The sequence below is a fragment of the Diadema setosum genome, chromosome 2 (assembly GCF_964275005.1).
Source record: "Diadema setosum chromosome 2, eeDiaSeto1, whole genome shotgun sequence".
NCBI classification, from domain to species: domain Eukaryota; kingdom Metazoa; phylum Echinodermata; class Echinoidea; order Diadematoida; family Diadematidae; genus Diadema; species Diadema setosum.
In genome coordinates, this window is record NC_092686.1 from 44,168,712 (window position 1) to 44,186,030 (window position 17,319).

General features: G+C 36.7%; 1 protein-coding gene across 1 annotated transcript; it reads right to left on the reverse strand.

Annotated features, from left to right (window-relative positions):
• Positions 1 to 438: 438 nt before the first annotated feature.
• Positions 439 to 4,488, reverse strand: LOC140246017 (uncharacterized). The gene is made up of 3 exons (XM_072325466.1): positions 4,204 to 4,488; positions 2,907 to 3,092; positions 439 to 1,792 (listed from the first exon to the last, which is right to left on the reverse strand). Exons 1-3 carry the CDS (start codon positions 4,411 to 4,413, stop codon positions 1,604 to 1,606), a joined length of 585 nt encoding a protein of 194 aa, XP_072181567.1. The 5' UTR covers positions 4,414 to 4,488; the 3' UTR covers positions 439 to 1,603.
• Positions 4,489 to 17,319: the final 12,831 nt, after the last annotated feature.

Consider the following 17,319-nt stretch of genomic DNA (forward strand, 5'->3'; position numbering starts at 1 on the left):
TTTAATCCCGTTTATGCGCTGTAGGGAAGTGTTCTATTTCAAGCATCTTAATCATCCATAATGGTTACCATATCATCGAATTTATTTGCACAAACTAAAATATTAATCTCGTCAATTTTCCATTTTCCGACATCATTTATCATACTGTCTTATCTCTCATTTCATTTTTGTTCCCTTGCATGTCTTCTTCATCTCTCTTTCCTTTTCTCTGACACAGAAACACACATCAACATGCATACACAGACTGCATAATTATGCAATGTTTTTATGCTACATTGTAAATGAATTTCTAACCATGTTGATACATAATACACTTTCATTTCTTATCACACAAATATTAGTGATGTACAGTGTTAAATGAAAACATGAGATTTATCACTTTAGACAGAATGTAGACAGAAAAAGATGATAGCAAAGACAATTTTCACATTAGTTAAACTTTATTCAACATTTGGACCAAACATTGATACTCTTTATGATGTACAACAACAATGATCCATTTAGGAGTCTGTCATTTCAAATTATTTTGCATACAACTGATGTTCACCACAAATATTATTTACCTTCCCATCCTCTACTGGATATGTGGCATCAAATGTACATTTTTACTTTGTTGTTTTGCTTTCAATGTGCCTCCTCTATCTCCTTCTTTTACTCCACACACAATATTTCAAGGTCTCATTCAGGACATAAATTATGTGCATGTAATAATTTATTATCACTGCCAAATTAAAAGACCCTTTCAAGAATCATTATTGTACAAATGTTTATACAGAATCATATTTTATGAGATTATAGATCAGCAGTTTGCGATCTCACAACTTTCATTTGTAGAGGGAGACAAATTGAAGAAAATTCACACATTGACCTTCACCTCTCTGCTTCATATTCTCTTGTTATAACGAATCACATGGACAGACATGTTTCATAAATCAGTTACATGTATTATCACAAAGCCTTGATGGTGACTATGCATATCCTTATCAGACAACAAATTCCTTCAAATAGAGCTACCAGTACTCAATGTCAATAAAGGTAAAACTGAAAAAAAAAACTATTGTTGAAAATAACTGTCTTGCATTAGACAGTGGAAAACAAATTATCATAATGTAAAGGCATAATTTACCATTTGCAGATGAAACAAAAACTCAGCATTAATGCTTCAAAATAGTTCTAAAATGTGAGTTAGGGATAGAAACAACCACTGTAAAAAAAAATGAATCCGTATAATCGATGGTAAGTATTGTTAAATACACAAAATGTGAACAATAGTTATAATAAGAATGCTTCCCGATTAAACCATCCACTGTTACGGTTTACTTAGAAAAATACTGATATTTCCTTATATTTTAGGCTTTATTGCGAAAATTTTATATGGTAGGATGTTTTGTGATACAACAGACCTACACATATATGCATCAAATGTGATATCTTGAACATTTTTTAAATCACTGCTCCCAAAGGTAAACTGGACCTTTAAAAATAAGTAAGAACAAAATGTACAACACATTTCACTGAAGACAATTTGCACAGTATGATTTGTCCCTCCCAAAGGCATTCTGGGGAATATGACATCATAGACCACTAGGATCCTTCATCTAAACTATCTCTCAGGCACTTTACAATTTGCCTCTTCACACTGGCGTCCTGTTAGCCTGAGGCGGTTACGGGCAAACCACATGTAGCCGCGGTCAAAGATCCCAGAGAACACCGGCCACTTCATGAACCCGGTCATCCAGCCCCAGCCCAATGCTCTGTACATGGCGTCCACAGCATCAATTCTGGTGTGAATCTGTAGAGAGAAGTTAGACAATCAGTCAAGAAAGACACATTGAAACAAAATTCATGAAGTCATAATATTATGGAACTTCTTATCTTAACAAAGATGACTGCAAATGTACTTTTCTCCTTCTCATTACTTTGATGATATTGTTTCAGAGTGTTCTCTTTCCTGAAAAAAAAAAACAACAACAAAAACTTTCACTTGATGCTAGAAGAAAGACGAAACCCCAAATTTACATTTCCACTTGCTGTAAAAAGTGGAAACATTTAGATATGCTTTTGAAGTTTCTGTACATCGAGTGTGTGGTATTTTTTTTATTCTTTTAGTCTTAGGATGTACATTTTTACTCATGATAAGGTACATGTCTTATAATTTTATGGGCTTTCCTGTTTAAACTGTGGCTCTGAATACTTTATAAAAAATAAAATATGCCAGTGTGCATATTATATTTCGACATACAATAAGCCAACATGTTTATCATTACATTGCAATACTGCAGTGTTATATACAATGTACAACTGGTGTACTCTGCAGGTCTACTACCACTAAACTGTATCAATGTTTTCAACAGGTAAATTCTTATAATCTTCACAAACATTATCTGTTATCATTATTATCTTATATTTATAATTTTCTCAACCTTTTAATTTTCAGATATCAGTACGTGAATCATCAATCAATTTTGCAAAATCATTTGTTGTGACTTGCAACATAGACTGTGCAGTGTTTCTGATCCATATATAATTATCATGATGATCACATGACAATTATTACAAAAATTTAATTTTGGTTATGCATATAAGAACTAACCTTATATTTACTACTATCATAAGTCATTATGAGAATAATTATCATCACTATTACAATCATTATCACCATCACCACCAGGGGCGGATCCACTAGGAATTCCATAAAGAGGGGGCGCTTTTACAAAATTGAAGGGGGGGGGGGCGCACACACCCTAACCCCCAATTTTTTTTATTTTTATTTCTTTTGTTTCAACAAAAAATAAAGGGGGTCTGCCTGGTGGGTCCCTGCCTGGATCTGTCACAGACCACCATCATCATCTGTCATATATGAATGAGGAGTATGAGCTTGGTGATGGCTTCAACATCGATCTTACCACATTATCAGGACCAATCACATGCATGACACCCATTGCCTCATCCAGGGGGATGTTATTGTGCTCTTGCTGGTTGTATCCTGGCTTGGAGATGTCCACAAAATGGAGGACATCTTTCTTTTTGTTCAGATACCGGACAAACTTGATCTCTTGGATGCAGAGAGGACAGTCACCATCATATAAGATCTGACAAGAAAAAAAAAAACAGAAAAAAAACCAAAACAGATAACAATAACACTTCAGCATAATATTGACAACATTTATCATCTAAAGCTGCTTCACAGTTATGGATCACCCATTTTGTGGAATTTCTTTTAACACAAGGAAAATATATGTAGTGCATACATGCTGTACTTCATCTCAACATTGCATCTGTTCAATGTTCTGCATAATATTCTTTAGTGTTAAAATGATATTCATGAATTGGAGGTATTTTTTTGTCTGTTAAAATGAACACAAAAATTCACCTTTCCACTGGCAAAATATACATGAATAACGCTATGCTGTACATGTAATTGTATTTTATCACTAATACTACAGTGTACATGTGCACAACATAACTTGGGGAAAAGAAAATGATACAAACTCAAATCTTAAAAAAAAAATCTAATCACAACGCCTCTCACTTGGCCATTGATTTACACTATAAACTTAAAAGGCAGTGAATTTTAGATTTTTCTTTTTTTTTTTTTTTTGCCTCAGAAGAGCAGGCAATGTGCAAGTAGTTCAGCATTAATGCACGAGTTGTAATTATTTTAAAGAATTAATTGTATTCTCTATGTTTTTCTTTATATTTTGGCCACCAAATTTCATTGTTGGGAAAAAAAATCATGATTTTGGTGACCTGAAAGCAAATGGCCATCAAAAAAAAAAAAAAAAAAAAAAAAAGTATAGTGTATGATGTAGAGGACATGTAGATCTATATCTCCTATTTGATGATAGGTCTATATGAGCAAAGATGAGTGGCCGAGCAATGATAGATGATAATAATTATATTGGATGGCATTAATTCCTGGAATACCACGGAATATTGCACTCATTAGGGCCAATATTGCACTCATCTTCGATTCGTGCAATATTGGCTCTAACTCATGCAATATTCCCTGGTATCCCATTCAAATGTTCATATATAGCCATTTTTGGAGTGCAGTGCAAGTCGGCATGCATCATAAAATCTTTATGTCAAATACTGCCTTCACAGCATGCTTGGTGAGTAAAGCAAATTAAAGTAATGACATATGGGGCAAAAGCTGGACTTTTCACACGACATGTTCACAATCTACATGATGATTAATACCTTGGTTTTGCCCGTCTTGTTTGCGCCACCATTACTCGCTGCACTGGACGATGCGTCGACCGAGTCTGTGCCGCTGGCTGTCCGTACGGTGCTCGTTGAAGCGAGGTACCTCCTGCAAAGACTGCGACCTGGACCAACCGAGTACGATTCGTTCGCGGTTCTCGAGTGCATCAATGTCGACCAAACCAATCTCCGTGAAATTGAATTCATGGTCGAATCCTCTTCCCTTCAAGGAAACTGTAAAATATCTCAATTTAAACTAAGTGTGCAGACCGCTGTCCTGCTTCCTGTCAGGGTAGATCTAGAAGATGGCTGGCTTGTGTTTGACTTCGGCTGTTCCACACGTCGAAACGTGCACAGAAAACAAAGGTTATGCAATGTGAGAGTCAAAAACTAGTCTAGTTTTCAGGCTTGTTTATTGTCTCATATAGTCCCTTATAGTCTGGCTCCCAGACCCTCTGCTCGTACTATTTTGCTACACAGGATATTGACACCCTGAACGTCAAAAACTGGAGCAGGTTTAGTGCCTTCGTCAAAGGCGGCGACTTCGTCACCGCGGAGTCAAGTTGGCTAAGGGTCTGGAAACCAGACTAAGCCCCTCCGGGCCGGTAGGCACTTAAGAGGCGAGAATGCTCTGCGGGAAGTAGTTTCACCAAAGGTCACAGATATTAATTATTCATGAGCTGGCGCGGAGACTGCCGAAGCCTTATTGAATATGTATGAGGTGGGAGATTCCCTTTCCCCTGCGTTGTAAACGTACACCACCGAGTGAACGTCATGTAAACACATATCGCTTTCACAGTTGCAGCAGTGTGTGTGTGTGTGTGTGTGTGTGTGTGTGTGTGTGTGTGTGTGTCCGTCTGTCTGTCACTCACTCGAGAAATGTCCATCGACGACTCACCCTTGTTGACATCCCACAGACTCTGTACAAACATGGTTTGACGATGAGTTTGATCGTCATTGTGGTAAGGGGTGTCAAGATTTCTTCAAATAAATACTTTTAGTAACGTTAGGGCCTAACGTTAGTTGTTATTCCTTTTTTTTGGGGGGGGGGGTGGGTAAAATGGGCTAGATCAGAAAACACAGAAAAGTACACTCAATGTAATCAGTCATTCTTGGAAGTTCTAATTGATTCGAAGTTCATGTCAATCAACCGTTAAAAATGACAAAAAGTGCACTTCTAATGCCTATGCGAATATTACGTAAAACGAGGCGACAGTAGAGTGTGGTGAGGCGACAGTAGAGTGCGGTTTGGTCATATTGGTGAATTCACCGATGAAATTCAATTTTTAACATTAATTATTTTTAGTAGAGTGACAAGCAAAGCCCCTGGAACCGAAACTCATGTCTTTTGATGTGATTCGATCGTTAAAAATGACAACATCTTAGTATTAAGTGCTTTTCTAATGCCTATGCGTTATACACATAAAACGAGGCGACAGTAGAGTGTGGTGAGGCGACAGTAGAGTGCGGTTCGGTCATATTGGTGAATTTACCGATGAAATTGAATTTTTAACATTCATTATTTTTAGTAGAGTGACAAACAAGGCACCTGGAGCCGAAAATCATGTCTTTTGATGTGTTTCCACCGTTAAAAATGACAACATCTTAGTATTGAGTGCTCTTCTAATGCCTATGCGTTATATACACATAAAACGAGGCGACAGTAGAGTGTGGTGAGGCGACAGTAGAGTGCGGTTTGGTCATATTGGTCAATTTACCAATGAAATTCAATTTTTAACATTAATTATTTCTAGTAGAGTGACAAACAAAGCCCCTGGAACCAAAACTCATGTCTTTTGATGTGATTCGACCGTTAAAAATGACAACATCTTAGTATTAAGTGCTCATCTAATGCCTATGCGTTATACACATAAAACGAGGCGACAGTAGAGTGTGGTGAGGCGACAGTAGAGTGCGGTTTGATCATATTGGTGAATTTACCGATGAACTTGAATTTTTAACATTAATTATGTAAAGAGAGTGACAATCAAAGCCCCTGGAGCTGAAACTCATGTCTTTTGATGTGATTCGATCGTTAAAGATGACAACATCTTAGTATTACGAGCTCTTCTAATGCCTATGCGTTATACACATAAAACGAGGCGACAGTAGAGTGTGGTGAGGCGACAGTAGAGTGCGGTTTGGTCATATTGGTCAATTTACCGATGAACTTGAATTTCTAACATTAATTATTTTTAGTAGAGTGACAAGCAAAGCCCCTGGAGCCGAAACTCATGTCTTTTGATGTAATTCGATCGTTAAAAATGACAACATCTTAGTATTAAGTGCTCTTCTAATGCCTATGCGTTATACCCATAAAACGAGGCGACAGTAGAGTGTGGTGAGGCGACAGTAGAGTGCGGTTTGATCATATTGGTGAATTTACCGATGAACTTGAATTTTTAACATTAATTATTTTTAGTAGAGTGACAAGCAAAGCACCTGGAGCCGAAACTCATGTCTTTTGATGTGATTCGATCGTTAAAAATGACAACATCTTAGTATTACGTGCTCTTCTAATGCCTATGCGTTATACACATAAAACGAGGCGACAGTAGAGTGTGGTGAGGCGACAGTAGAGTGCGGTTTGGTCATATTGGTGAATTTACCAATGAAATTCAATTTTTAACATTAATTATTTCTAGTAGAGTGACAAGCAAAGCCCCTGGAACCGAAACTCATGCCTTTTGATGTGATTCGACCGTTAAAAATGACAACATCTTAGTATTGAGTGCTCTTCTAATGCCTATGCGTTATACACATAAAACGAGGCGATAGTAGAGTGTGGTGAGGCGACAGTAGAGTGCGGTTTGATCATATTGGTGAATTTACCGATGAATTTGAATTTTTAACATTAATTATTTTTAGTAGAGTGACAAGCAAAGCCCCTGGAGCCGAAACTCATGTCTTTTGATGTAATTCGATCGTTAAAAATGACAACATCTTAGTATTAAGTGCTCTTCTAATGCCTATGCGTTATACACATAAAACGAGGCGACAGTAGAGTGTGGTGAGGCGACAGTAGAATGCGGTTTGGTCATATTGGTCAATTTACCAATGAAATTCAATTTTTAACATTAATTATTTCTAGTAGAGTGACAAGCAAAGCCCCTGGAGCCGAAACTCATGTCTTTTGATGTGATTCGATCGTTAAAAATGACAACATCTTAGTATTACGTGCTCTTCTAATGCCTATGCGTTACACACATAAAACGAGGCGACAGTAGAGTGCGGTTTGGTCATATTAATCACTACCGATGAACTTGAATGTTTAGCATTAATTATTTGAGTAGAGTGACAAACAAAGCCCCTTGAGCCGAAACTTATGTCTTTTGACATGATTAAGCTTATGTTAGTATAGAGCTCTGCAATAACATCTATGTTAACTTGTACATCTCCATCCAATCATGCAACTTTTTTTAAACTAAACAATATTTTAAGACCTCTGCAGTAATTTCTGTATGTAAACTTCTGAGAGGGAAAGGACAAGATGCGCTCACAAGAAATTTCACCGACAGTGTAAATTTGTTGGTTCACAGCTCTGCTGGGTATATAGGCAAGGTTTATTTTTATTCCCAACAGAAGAGGGCAGATCAAGACCTGTTATAGTGTCAAAGACAAATGAAAATTATACATTGTTGTATAATGGTTTTAAATACACCACCATTATAAGAAAGATATTTTCTACTTAACCTAGTATACCATTTTGCATTACACAGTATGTACTAATTTAATCATGTAAAGCACATATAGATTCCAGGAATAGTATGCGCTATATAAGCAGCTATCATTATTATTAGTAGTAGTAGCAGCATGGCTTGTTTCTTACTTTCATAGTATTACTATATACAGGTTTCTTTTCTTCATCTTTATATTACATTCTAAAAGTACAGTGTGCAGAGACACGCAGAGGAAAAGTTAGAAAGAGAAGAAGAAGAAGAAGAAGAAGAAGAAGAAGAAGAAGAAGAAGGGGGGGGGGGGGATAGAATGCACATTAGCATCCTACTAACAAGTCAGCTCCCACGTACTATAGATAAACGATTAGACTACTATCCAAAACCTTGTTGCTTATTGTGTATCATAGTAGCTCAATTCCTTGGTCACTCACTATCCTATACCGATGCAAGGAAACAGAGGGAGAGAGATGGGAGATAGGAAGAGGAAGACAGAGAGAGAGAGAGGGAGAGAGAGAGAGAGAGAGAGAGAGAGGAAGAGCAGCAAATCAAGGGCTATTAAAGTCTGAATACATTAAGACTACTACTTTAAACTGCTGCTGCTGCTGAAGCCGGATAGTACAAGCAGAGGAGTGCCTTATCTGAGGATCTGTTCCCCCTTTCCCTCTTTCTGGAGTGGGGGACACAGTGATTTCCTGCAATATCGACTCCAGACGCAGGTCGGCAACACGGGAGATATTGTGTGTTATACTATAGAATCAACGAATGGTGAGTAGAAGGATATATTATTCTCTACTCTCTATTAACTATCATCCTGCTCCGAAATCCCTTCAAGTTAGTGATTTGGATAGTTGCTAAAATTGCTCAGACACAACATCTCAGCATTACTGCTCTCAATGAAGTTGTAAAGGCAAATTGCAGAGGGGCATTCTTGCCCTCTTGACCACACAACTTACTGAAGTGGTAGAGAAGTTAAGACGAGAGACAAAAGCAGACAAAAGAGGGGGAACAAGGGTGGGGGTAGAGAGAAGGAAAGAAAAGGAGAGACAGTGAGAGAGAAGCAGGAAACCGAGGATGCCTTGTAAATGAGGCAACACATATAATATTAAGTCAAACAGTAACTTCCCATGTGTAAATACTCTTAAGTTTGATGTTCCCACCAGTCTACATACACAGCCCAATCTTGTCGATTGTATAATGCATGCACTCAATAAGCCCATACTTGACAAATGTTACAGCATGCACCATACCCTCACGCTTTCACCAACTCCATCCAGCCCAAGGAGGTACTAGGCGAGCCTAGTACCTCCTTGTCCAGCCTAGCACCTCTGCATCTAGCCTTGCAACCTTTTTTTCCCTTTCCTAAACCCATACCAGCATTAGAGCTCTGCAGTCACATCTCTGCATCAACTCCATCCAGTCTTGCACTTTTAGTATTTGCGCTCCACAGAAATGTCTCTTTGTTAGCTTGCTCCAACTTCGAGGTTTGTACCTCTTTTTTATATTAATCGAAATATATATCAACACATACATTCATACAAACATATACACACACACACATACACATATTTGCGTGTATTTCGTGCTAACCTGGGACTTACACACTGAAATGAAATTTGTGTGTGTGTGTGAACGCGTTTGATAATCAACCGTGGACGTTACAAGGAGGGGTGTATGCTAAATTTTGTGATATCTGAATGTGCTTTGTATGCAAAGATATTGCAATTTGAAACCATTTGTGCATGTCCAAGAATTGGGGAGTGTCCCCGGTTGTGGTGCGCATCTGTAATGTGAATGTAGGATGTCAAGTTTACATTCCCTCTGAAGGGGAAATGTATGCCCACACACATATACACACACACATTATATTTACATATAAAAAAGTTGCATGGAAAGTATATATATATATATGTATATATATATATATATATATATATATATATATATATATATATATAAATGATTAAAGATTATACAGTGTCCCAGAAGAAACAAAACCAGGTTTCGATGCAACTTTTTATTACTGAAATCATACATTTTCTTTATGAGATATATATCAATGGAAAGATAAACTTTTTCTTCTTTCATTTGATGTACAACTTAATGTTCATTGTTTATGCATGACTGAGTTAGAACGATGAGAAGTGGTGCTACCAAATTATCATTTGCACATGCAAATGGTGACTTAAAGTTAATTTTTCAGACTTTTAACGTTACGTTTGCAAAAAACAAGGTTCATAACCCAAATATTCATATTTTCTTCTTTCATATGAGACCTTACACATCAAATATGAATGATGCATGCTTGAGAAAAATTTGTATGCAAGCATGCTTCATTTCTACCAATTCTACAGATAGTCGAAGAAAAGCATTCAGCTCTCCCGACTTAGCATTAGACAATGGGCTCATCTGTACCATTGAATTCACACAAAACAACTGTAGTGAGCACTACAGTGAATGTTGGTGGGGGGGGGGTATTTACAGAGAATGCTGTATGAGACGGACAGGCCTTTGTTGTCATTTATTTAGAATAAGCTATGAGACATAACCAAAATCATTGAAGACTAATATCGTGAGTATACTCGGGCTGCACGCAGTCCATTGGCTATCGGAAATCAACTTTACAACAATGATACACATTTTGATGATTTTGTATCCCAAATCTATGTCACTGTTTTCATTCCTTTCTATATTTCCCTCACGTGTGGTTAGTCCTTCATTCTTGACAGGGTTTAGACGTTTAGTCGGGCAGGCATCGGGAATGTTAACTGCTCCTTTATCTATTATCTATCTATCTGGGTAAAATGTACAGATATTTTCAAATTGAGTTTTATCGAGCAGGTGTTGATAATTTTTTTACGCATGGGATATCATATGAAAGGAAAAAGAATGGATATTAAAGCTATTATTTTACTTTTTTGCAAAAGATTGCTTAAAAAGTCTGAAGAAATCATTCAAAGTCGCCATTTGCTCATGCAAATGAAAATTTTATAGTATCAATGTCTACTGTTCTTAGTCATGCATGAATTATGAACGTGTTGTGTATCAAATGAAAGAAGAGAAGTGTAGCTTTCAACCCATGTACATCTCATAGAGCAAATAATATATGATTAAAATCAGCAGAGAATTGCAATGAAACTCGGTTTCGTTTTTTCTTGGACACGCTGTACATATCACACACACACACACACACACACACACACACACACACATATACTAATACATAAAATGGCTCATTTCAATTTGTAACCTTTGAGGAAAACATGGTATTAGATTGTACTCTAATTTCATATACATACATAGTGACCCAGAAAAGCGGTCTAAAACCGGTGTAGTTGTCAAGGACTGTTTTTGCAATGAATTGTGTCAGTCGATGAGTTAACATCTTCTGAGGAAAATGATACCGAGTGCAAATTGGGTTGAGTAGCTTTCGCACACACACATACCTACCAACATCAAAATCTAGACAATCTGAAAAAAGTTGTATACATGTACATGTATATTGAAAACATTTTCAACAATATGAACATTCATTGATTTACATACTTTCTAATGCAAGATACATCTGCATGTGCAACTTAAAAGAAGGCTCCTTCGTTCCATTCCAAATCTGTTCTGATTAACACATTAATATCAACCTTTACAAAATATCAACACAGAAGAGGGAAAATACAATTTTTGTCGTAGGTTCAGATGAGTTCTTTCATATGTAAAAAAAAAAAAAAATGCAGAAAAAGATCAATAAGATAGCTGGCCTGATAAATTGCCACAGATCTAATGAAATAATTTGTAATATCTTTTTTCATTCCATCTCTGAATAGTGACTTGCATTTGTAATACATGTATGTCCCAAGATCCATAGATATGGAATATTAAAACAATTACACAGTTTGCCAGCATGGAAGTGAAAGCATGTATATCTTTTTGCAAGTTACAATCTGTATGATGCACATCTGTTTCATTTACATATGTATACCTATGTTTATTTTCCGTAACTTTGGCAGGTATATGCAAAGTGATCAAACACACACATTAAAATAAAGAATGCATGCCCAAAATGCATACACCCAATTCTACCAATCAGAGGTGGATTTCAAGTAGGATGATTCATTCTGTCTATTAAAAAAAAAAAAAAAAAAAAAAAAAAAAAAAAAATCTAACAGTAGGCTAGCCAGTGCATTATGAATTAGGTCTTGGTCATAATGGACTTGAGCATAATGAAAGAAACAAATATCGAAGTCATCCATATTGCTTTATGAACTGATACTGACCCCCTCAAATCTAAAAAGGAAATTAAATATATGTATGCATGTACATGCCAAAATTAGGATTTAGCGGTACTTCCTGATGATGGAAAAAAAAAATTACGTAAGCCAAGATCAATAAGATATGTAATGACATCTGGGCATTGTTCCATCAAACCCATATATTAAAGAAAAACAAATAGATATCAGTTTCATTTACTTTATTTCAGTTTTGAATCTCACTTTTATGATTGGTTGGATTTAATCAAATAGGTTTAATAAGTGGCACTAATTACCAACTGCCATGAACATCATCATTTTCTTTAAAGGCCGCCTGCAAACATGAAGATAAGTAAAGAAACTATGCATGAATGAATATCACCTGTTAAATGTAATGTGTGGGAAATCTTATGCTCACACCATCAGATTATTCGTTGCAAAACGGATTAATCAGCAGTCAAGAGTGTGTGTTACACTACTCACACTAATAATGATTTTGAAAAAAAAAAATAATTACTGTATTAGAACAACATTGCATTTCACCTAAATAGATTCACATATTTGAACCAATGGTTAAACAAACGAGATTATAAGGAAAAAAACGGGGGTTCAATCTTGTCAGTATTAAAACTGAGAATTCTTTGCAATTTGTACAATTATACAGGTGTTGAAAATGTTAACTCATTCATTTACATAACCTGCATAAATGATACACTTGTACTTTAGAAATTCTCCAAAGTTTCAATTTTGTTAGCATTCTCTGAAATTGAATCAAATGTTCTGTGATTTCCAGATTTCCCAGATATGATGTACCTTTGTGGTTGTTCAATAAAACAAGTGTACAATGATCAGCCAACATCTTGAAACTATTAACATTTTGATCAACAACAAAACTTAATTGATATTTCTGTTTTTCTTGCTGTTATACCTTGAGGTGCATTACTAACATTTGACTAGAATGGTGTGTAAGAGTTCAGATACAATAAGTTAGTTCATTCCTTTAAGAAGTCAGGATGCTGAGATTTGGATAAAGAATCCATTCCAAGTTCCAAATCTGCACCATTTCTTTGAAGTAAGAATGGGCAATTTGTCTAACACATTAGCAAAGCACCAGTATATAGTATAAAGGTCCATTTGAACTTTGTTGACACGAGTTCACTTACAGCAAACCCATTGGCGTCACCCGGAATTTTCAAGGGGAGGGGGTTCATTCATAAGGAAAACTGACCTTTCCCTGCAGCCAGCACCGAGAAACGCAAAAAAAGGGGGTGCTTACCAGCCACCAGCGGAAGCTGACAAGCAAAAAATAAGAAATAGATAAAACTAGAAATGTCGCTATGGCGACTGGTATGCCTCCGCCATAATGCATGATTCTCCTAATAGGTCGAGATAGTACATGTGGACAATGTGTGATTACATTTTCACAAAATTGGCAAAATATTAAACTGACAAGTTTGTCACAAATGTGTTGAATGTTCACCTTCCTTGACCTAGGTTTAATTGGATGAATAGGAGAGCATGTATTTGGAATTTAAGGACTTTAACTTGACTTTAGCCCATTCATACGTTCATGCATTGAGTAATTTTCAAGGTATGGAGAAAATGTGAAATTTCTGTATTGAATAGTAAATTGTTACCATTTTCATCTGGCCTTTGACCGTAAAATTCTAAGTTTTAAGATAACTCGAGCCACTTCCGAGATATGGAGGAAATAGTTAGTTCAGCACTTTGACTTGATCTTTGACCTTTTGACCTTTGAGGCAAAAAAAAAAAAGGGAAAAAAAAAAACTTTCCAGAGAGTCTCTATTAGGTTATACATGCATACACCAAGTGTAAAAAAAAAAAAAATAATCCTGCTGGCATGGCATAACCATGATAGAAATAGTAAAATTTTGAAGTGTTGCCCTTGATCTTTGACCCCTGACCAGTGAGTACATGTATGTTCCATGAAGATACCTCAAACAATTTCCAGGGCACGGAGAAAAAAGTGGAGTTTTAATATCTTTACTTGACCTTTTGACCTTTGACCTCATGACCCCAAACTTTCACCAGAGACTCTTAATAGGGTAATACATGTATACACTAACTTTCAAGATAATATCATCATGCATTGTTGACCTTGAGCATTTGCACCCAAAAATTGGTAGGCACAACTTCACCCCCTAATACACATACATGCCAAGTTTCATAAGGGTACCTCAAAAGGTTTCTTAGTTACGCTGTCCACAAAATTCAAAACGGTCGGACGGAAGGACAGACGGACGGACGGACAACCTGAAAACATAATGCCTCCGGCACAACTTTGTAGCGGAGGCATAAAAAGTTTACGGGGAGCATGAAAGACAACGGACAACAAATGGCAATAGCTTACTGTCTTGAGCCTTTGGATCATGTGAGTTAAAAGTACCTCAATGGCAAGAATTGATAATGTAGAATAAAATTCCTTCCCATTCCTTGTGGCACATTGGACAAGCCTATTTCGTTTTCTTGGTCACACTGCCGCAAATTGCAGTGAAAGCCAAAAAGTCAAGATTGTAATTGCCTCCCCCCGCCCTAAAAAAAAAAAAAAAACATGTTTTGCAAGTCCGAAATGGCCATATGACATTACTAGGCAATGACCTGAAATAGATCAACACTCTTTGCACTGTTCCCCTCAATGGCACTGTGCATGGCATACTGGACAGATGTAGTCTTCGTCGGCAGATGGCTGTTTGCGAAGATCTACACATGTTATATGTTATATGTAGCCACCTTACTTAAAGAAGAAAACTTTGAAAATGACTTTTATTTGTAAACTCTTTATAAAAGAAAAAAAGAGCGGGAAGCATTCAACGCTGTTATTTTCTCAGCCTTTCATCCCTTCTTGTCCTGTCAGTCATATCTGATCCATATCGTCAAGAGTTTGAATGCAGCTGAAAGAAGATAGTACGGCATCTGATCAGTCTAAAGTTTGTAAAGTATGGCCATTTTTATGAAATAAAGAAAATAAGATCTTTTCAATGATATTCAACAGTATGCACTCGTTTCATAACACGAAATATTTTCAAAGATATTGTCAATGTTGCCACATTTGTATAAATATAATTATATATAATTTATATGTTGTATATAGATCTATATTGTAATTTTTATGAGCTTTTGTCTGAGATATCTCGATAAAAATTGACATGTCTGTTTTCACATTATGATACAAACTCCTAATTTTGTTAACATATCTCGACAGACCATTCGTGTGACTGTGATAATAAACAAAATGTACAGTCTGGTCATATTGATATCACATGCACACGAAAAAATGGACGAGAACAATCGAACAATAGCTATTTTATTTCTGTCTTTCCTTCTCAGACAAGCAATACCCTTATTGCTATACGATGATAGACGAAGTGAATGTCAGATGCTAATCCCTTGGTGAAAAACTAATGGGTAAATAAAAGAGAAAACAGACTTTAAGAAATGATTATGTTTGTGACTTCTCATTACACTGCATGTGTTTTAAGGACGTTCCTCAGTTGAGTTTGTAAAGTGTAACCGGCATGAGTAATGATTGAACAGACATAATATGAGCTATTCAGCAAAAACTCCTTTCATCTTCGTATCATAAGGTGCTTTTCTGCATCACGCAAACACAATCAATGTCGTCGCATATTATCTGGTAGTTCCATGCATACTCTTCTGACGCAATCACTCATGCTGTACATATTTTGTATTCTTGCTTTTCTTCGTTCTTTTCTTTCTTTGTATTTTTTTTTCCCATTTCTATGGGTTAATAAACCAGGGCTTGACAGTAACGGTGGCACGGGGCTATATACCAAAAACGCACGTCCGGCCAACAAAAAATGTTTTGTGGTCCGAGCCGACCGTAATGGTCATGGCGGCACAGCACTAAATCGGAATCGGGAAGCTTGATGGAAGTGGAGCTGAGCTGCTTCCATTATCAATAGCCCCTAGTCGAGGACTACTAGTTTACTATAGACTAGGTGTTAAAAACAGCAGCAACAACAACAACAAAGGATGATATTTATGACGAACATTTTACCTGTATGTCTATATACCTACAACTAAAACAATCTGAGTATCTCTGTTAACATCTAAATTAGATATAAACTTGTCATTACTAATACGAAATATTATCTTTTTAATTTTTGGTTACAAAATACCATGTCACGAAAGTAACATCAAAGAAGCATTTATCACTTGCACCATTCAGATATTAATATTTTACTACCAAATCTGGTGTAACAAACGACACGGAGAAACAATGAATTTTACGGGAGGGCCTATGGCGGTACAGCTCCAGGTGCCTTGTTTGTCACTCTACCAAAAAAATAGTTAAGGCTAAAAATTCAAGTTCATTGGTAAATTGACCAATATGACCAGAGGCGGATCCAGGAATTTCGTAAAGAGGGGGCGTGTTTACAAAAATGAAGGGGGGCGCACGCACCCCTCCCCCATATTTTCTTTTTATTTCTTTTGTTTCAACAAAAAATAAGGGGGGGGGGCGTGCGCCGTTTGTGGTCCTCCCTGGATCCGCCCCTGATGACCAAACCACACTCTACTGTCGCCTCACCGCACTCTATACTGTCGCCTCGTTTTATGTGTATAACGCATTGGCATTGTATAGAAGAGCACGTAATACTATAAGATGTTGTCATTTTTAACGGTCGAATCACATCAAAAGACATGAGTTTCGGCTCCAGGGGCTTTGTTTGTCATTCTACTAAAAATAATTAATGCTAAAAATTGAATTTCATTGGTAAATTCACCAATATGACCAAACCGCACTCTACTGTCGCCTCACCACACTCTACTGTCGCCTCGTTTTATGTGTATAACGCATAGGCATTAGAAGAGCACGTAATACTAAGATGTTGTCATTTTTAGCGGTCGAATCACATCAAAAGACATGAGTTTCGGCTCCAGGGTTTTTATTTGTCACTCTACTAAAAATAATTAATGCTAAAAATTCAAGTTCATCGGTAAATTCACCAATATGACCGAACCGCACTCTACTGTCGCCTCACCACACTCTACTGTCGCCTCGTTTTATGTGTATAACTCATAGGCATTAGAAGAGCACGTAATACTAAGATGTTGTCATTTTTAACGGTCGAAACACATCAAAAGACATGATTTTCGGCTCCAGGTGCCTTGTTTGTCACTCTACTAAATATGATTAATGCTAAAAATTCAAG

Excerpts from the sequence above, each read along its gene's own strand:
- LOC140246017 (XM_072325466.1), bottom strand. The coding sequence starts at position 4,413 with ATGAATTCAATTTCACGGAGATTGGTTTGGTCGACATTGATGCACTCG. Across the intron at positions 3,093-4,203 it reads ACAAGACGGGCAAAACCAAG|ATCTTATATGATGGTGACTG; the intron begins GTATTAATCATC and ends TTTTCTTGTCAG. Across the intron at positions 1,793-2,906 it reads TGATTGGTCCTGATAATGTG|ATTCACACCAGAATTGATGC; the intron begins GTAAGATCGATG and ends TTCTCTCTACAG.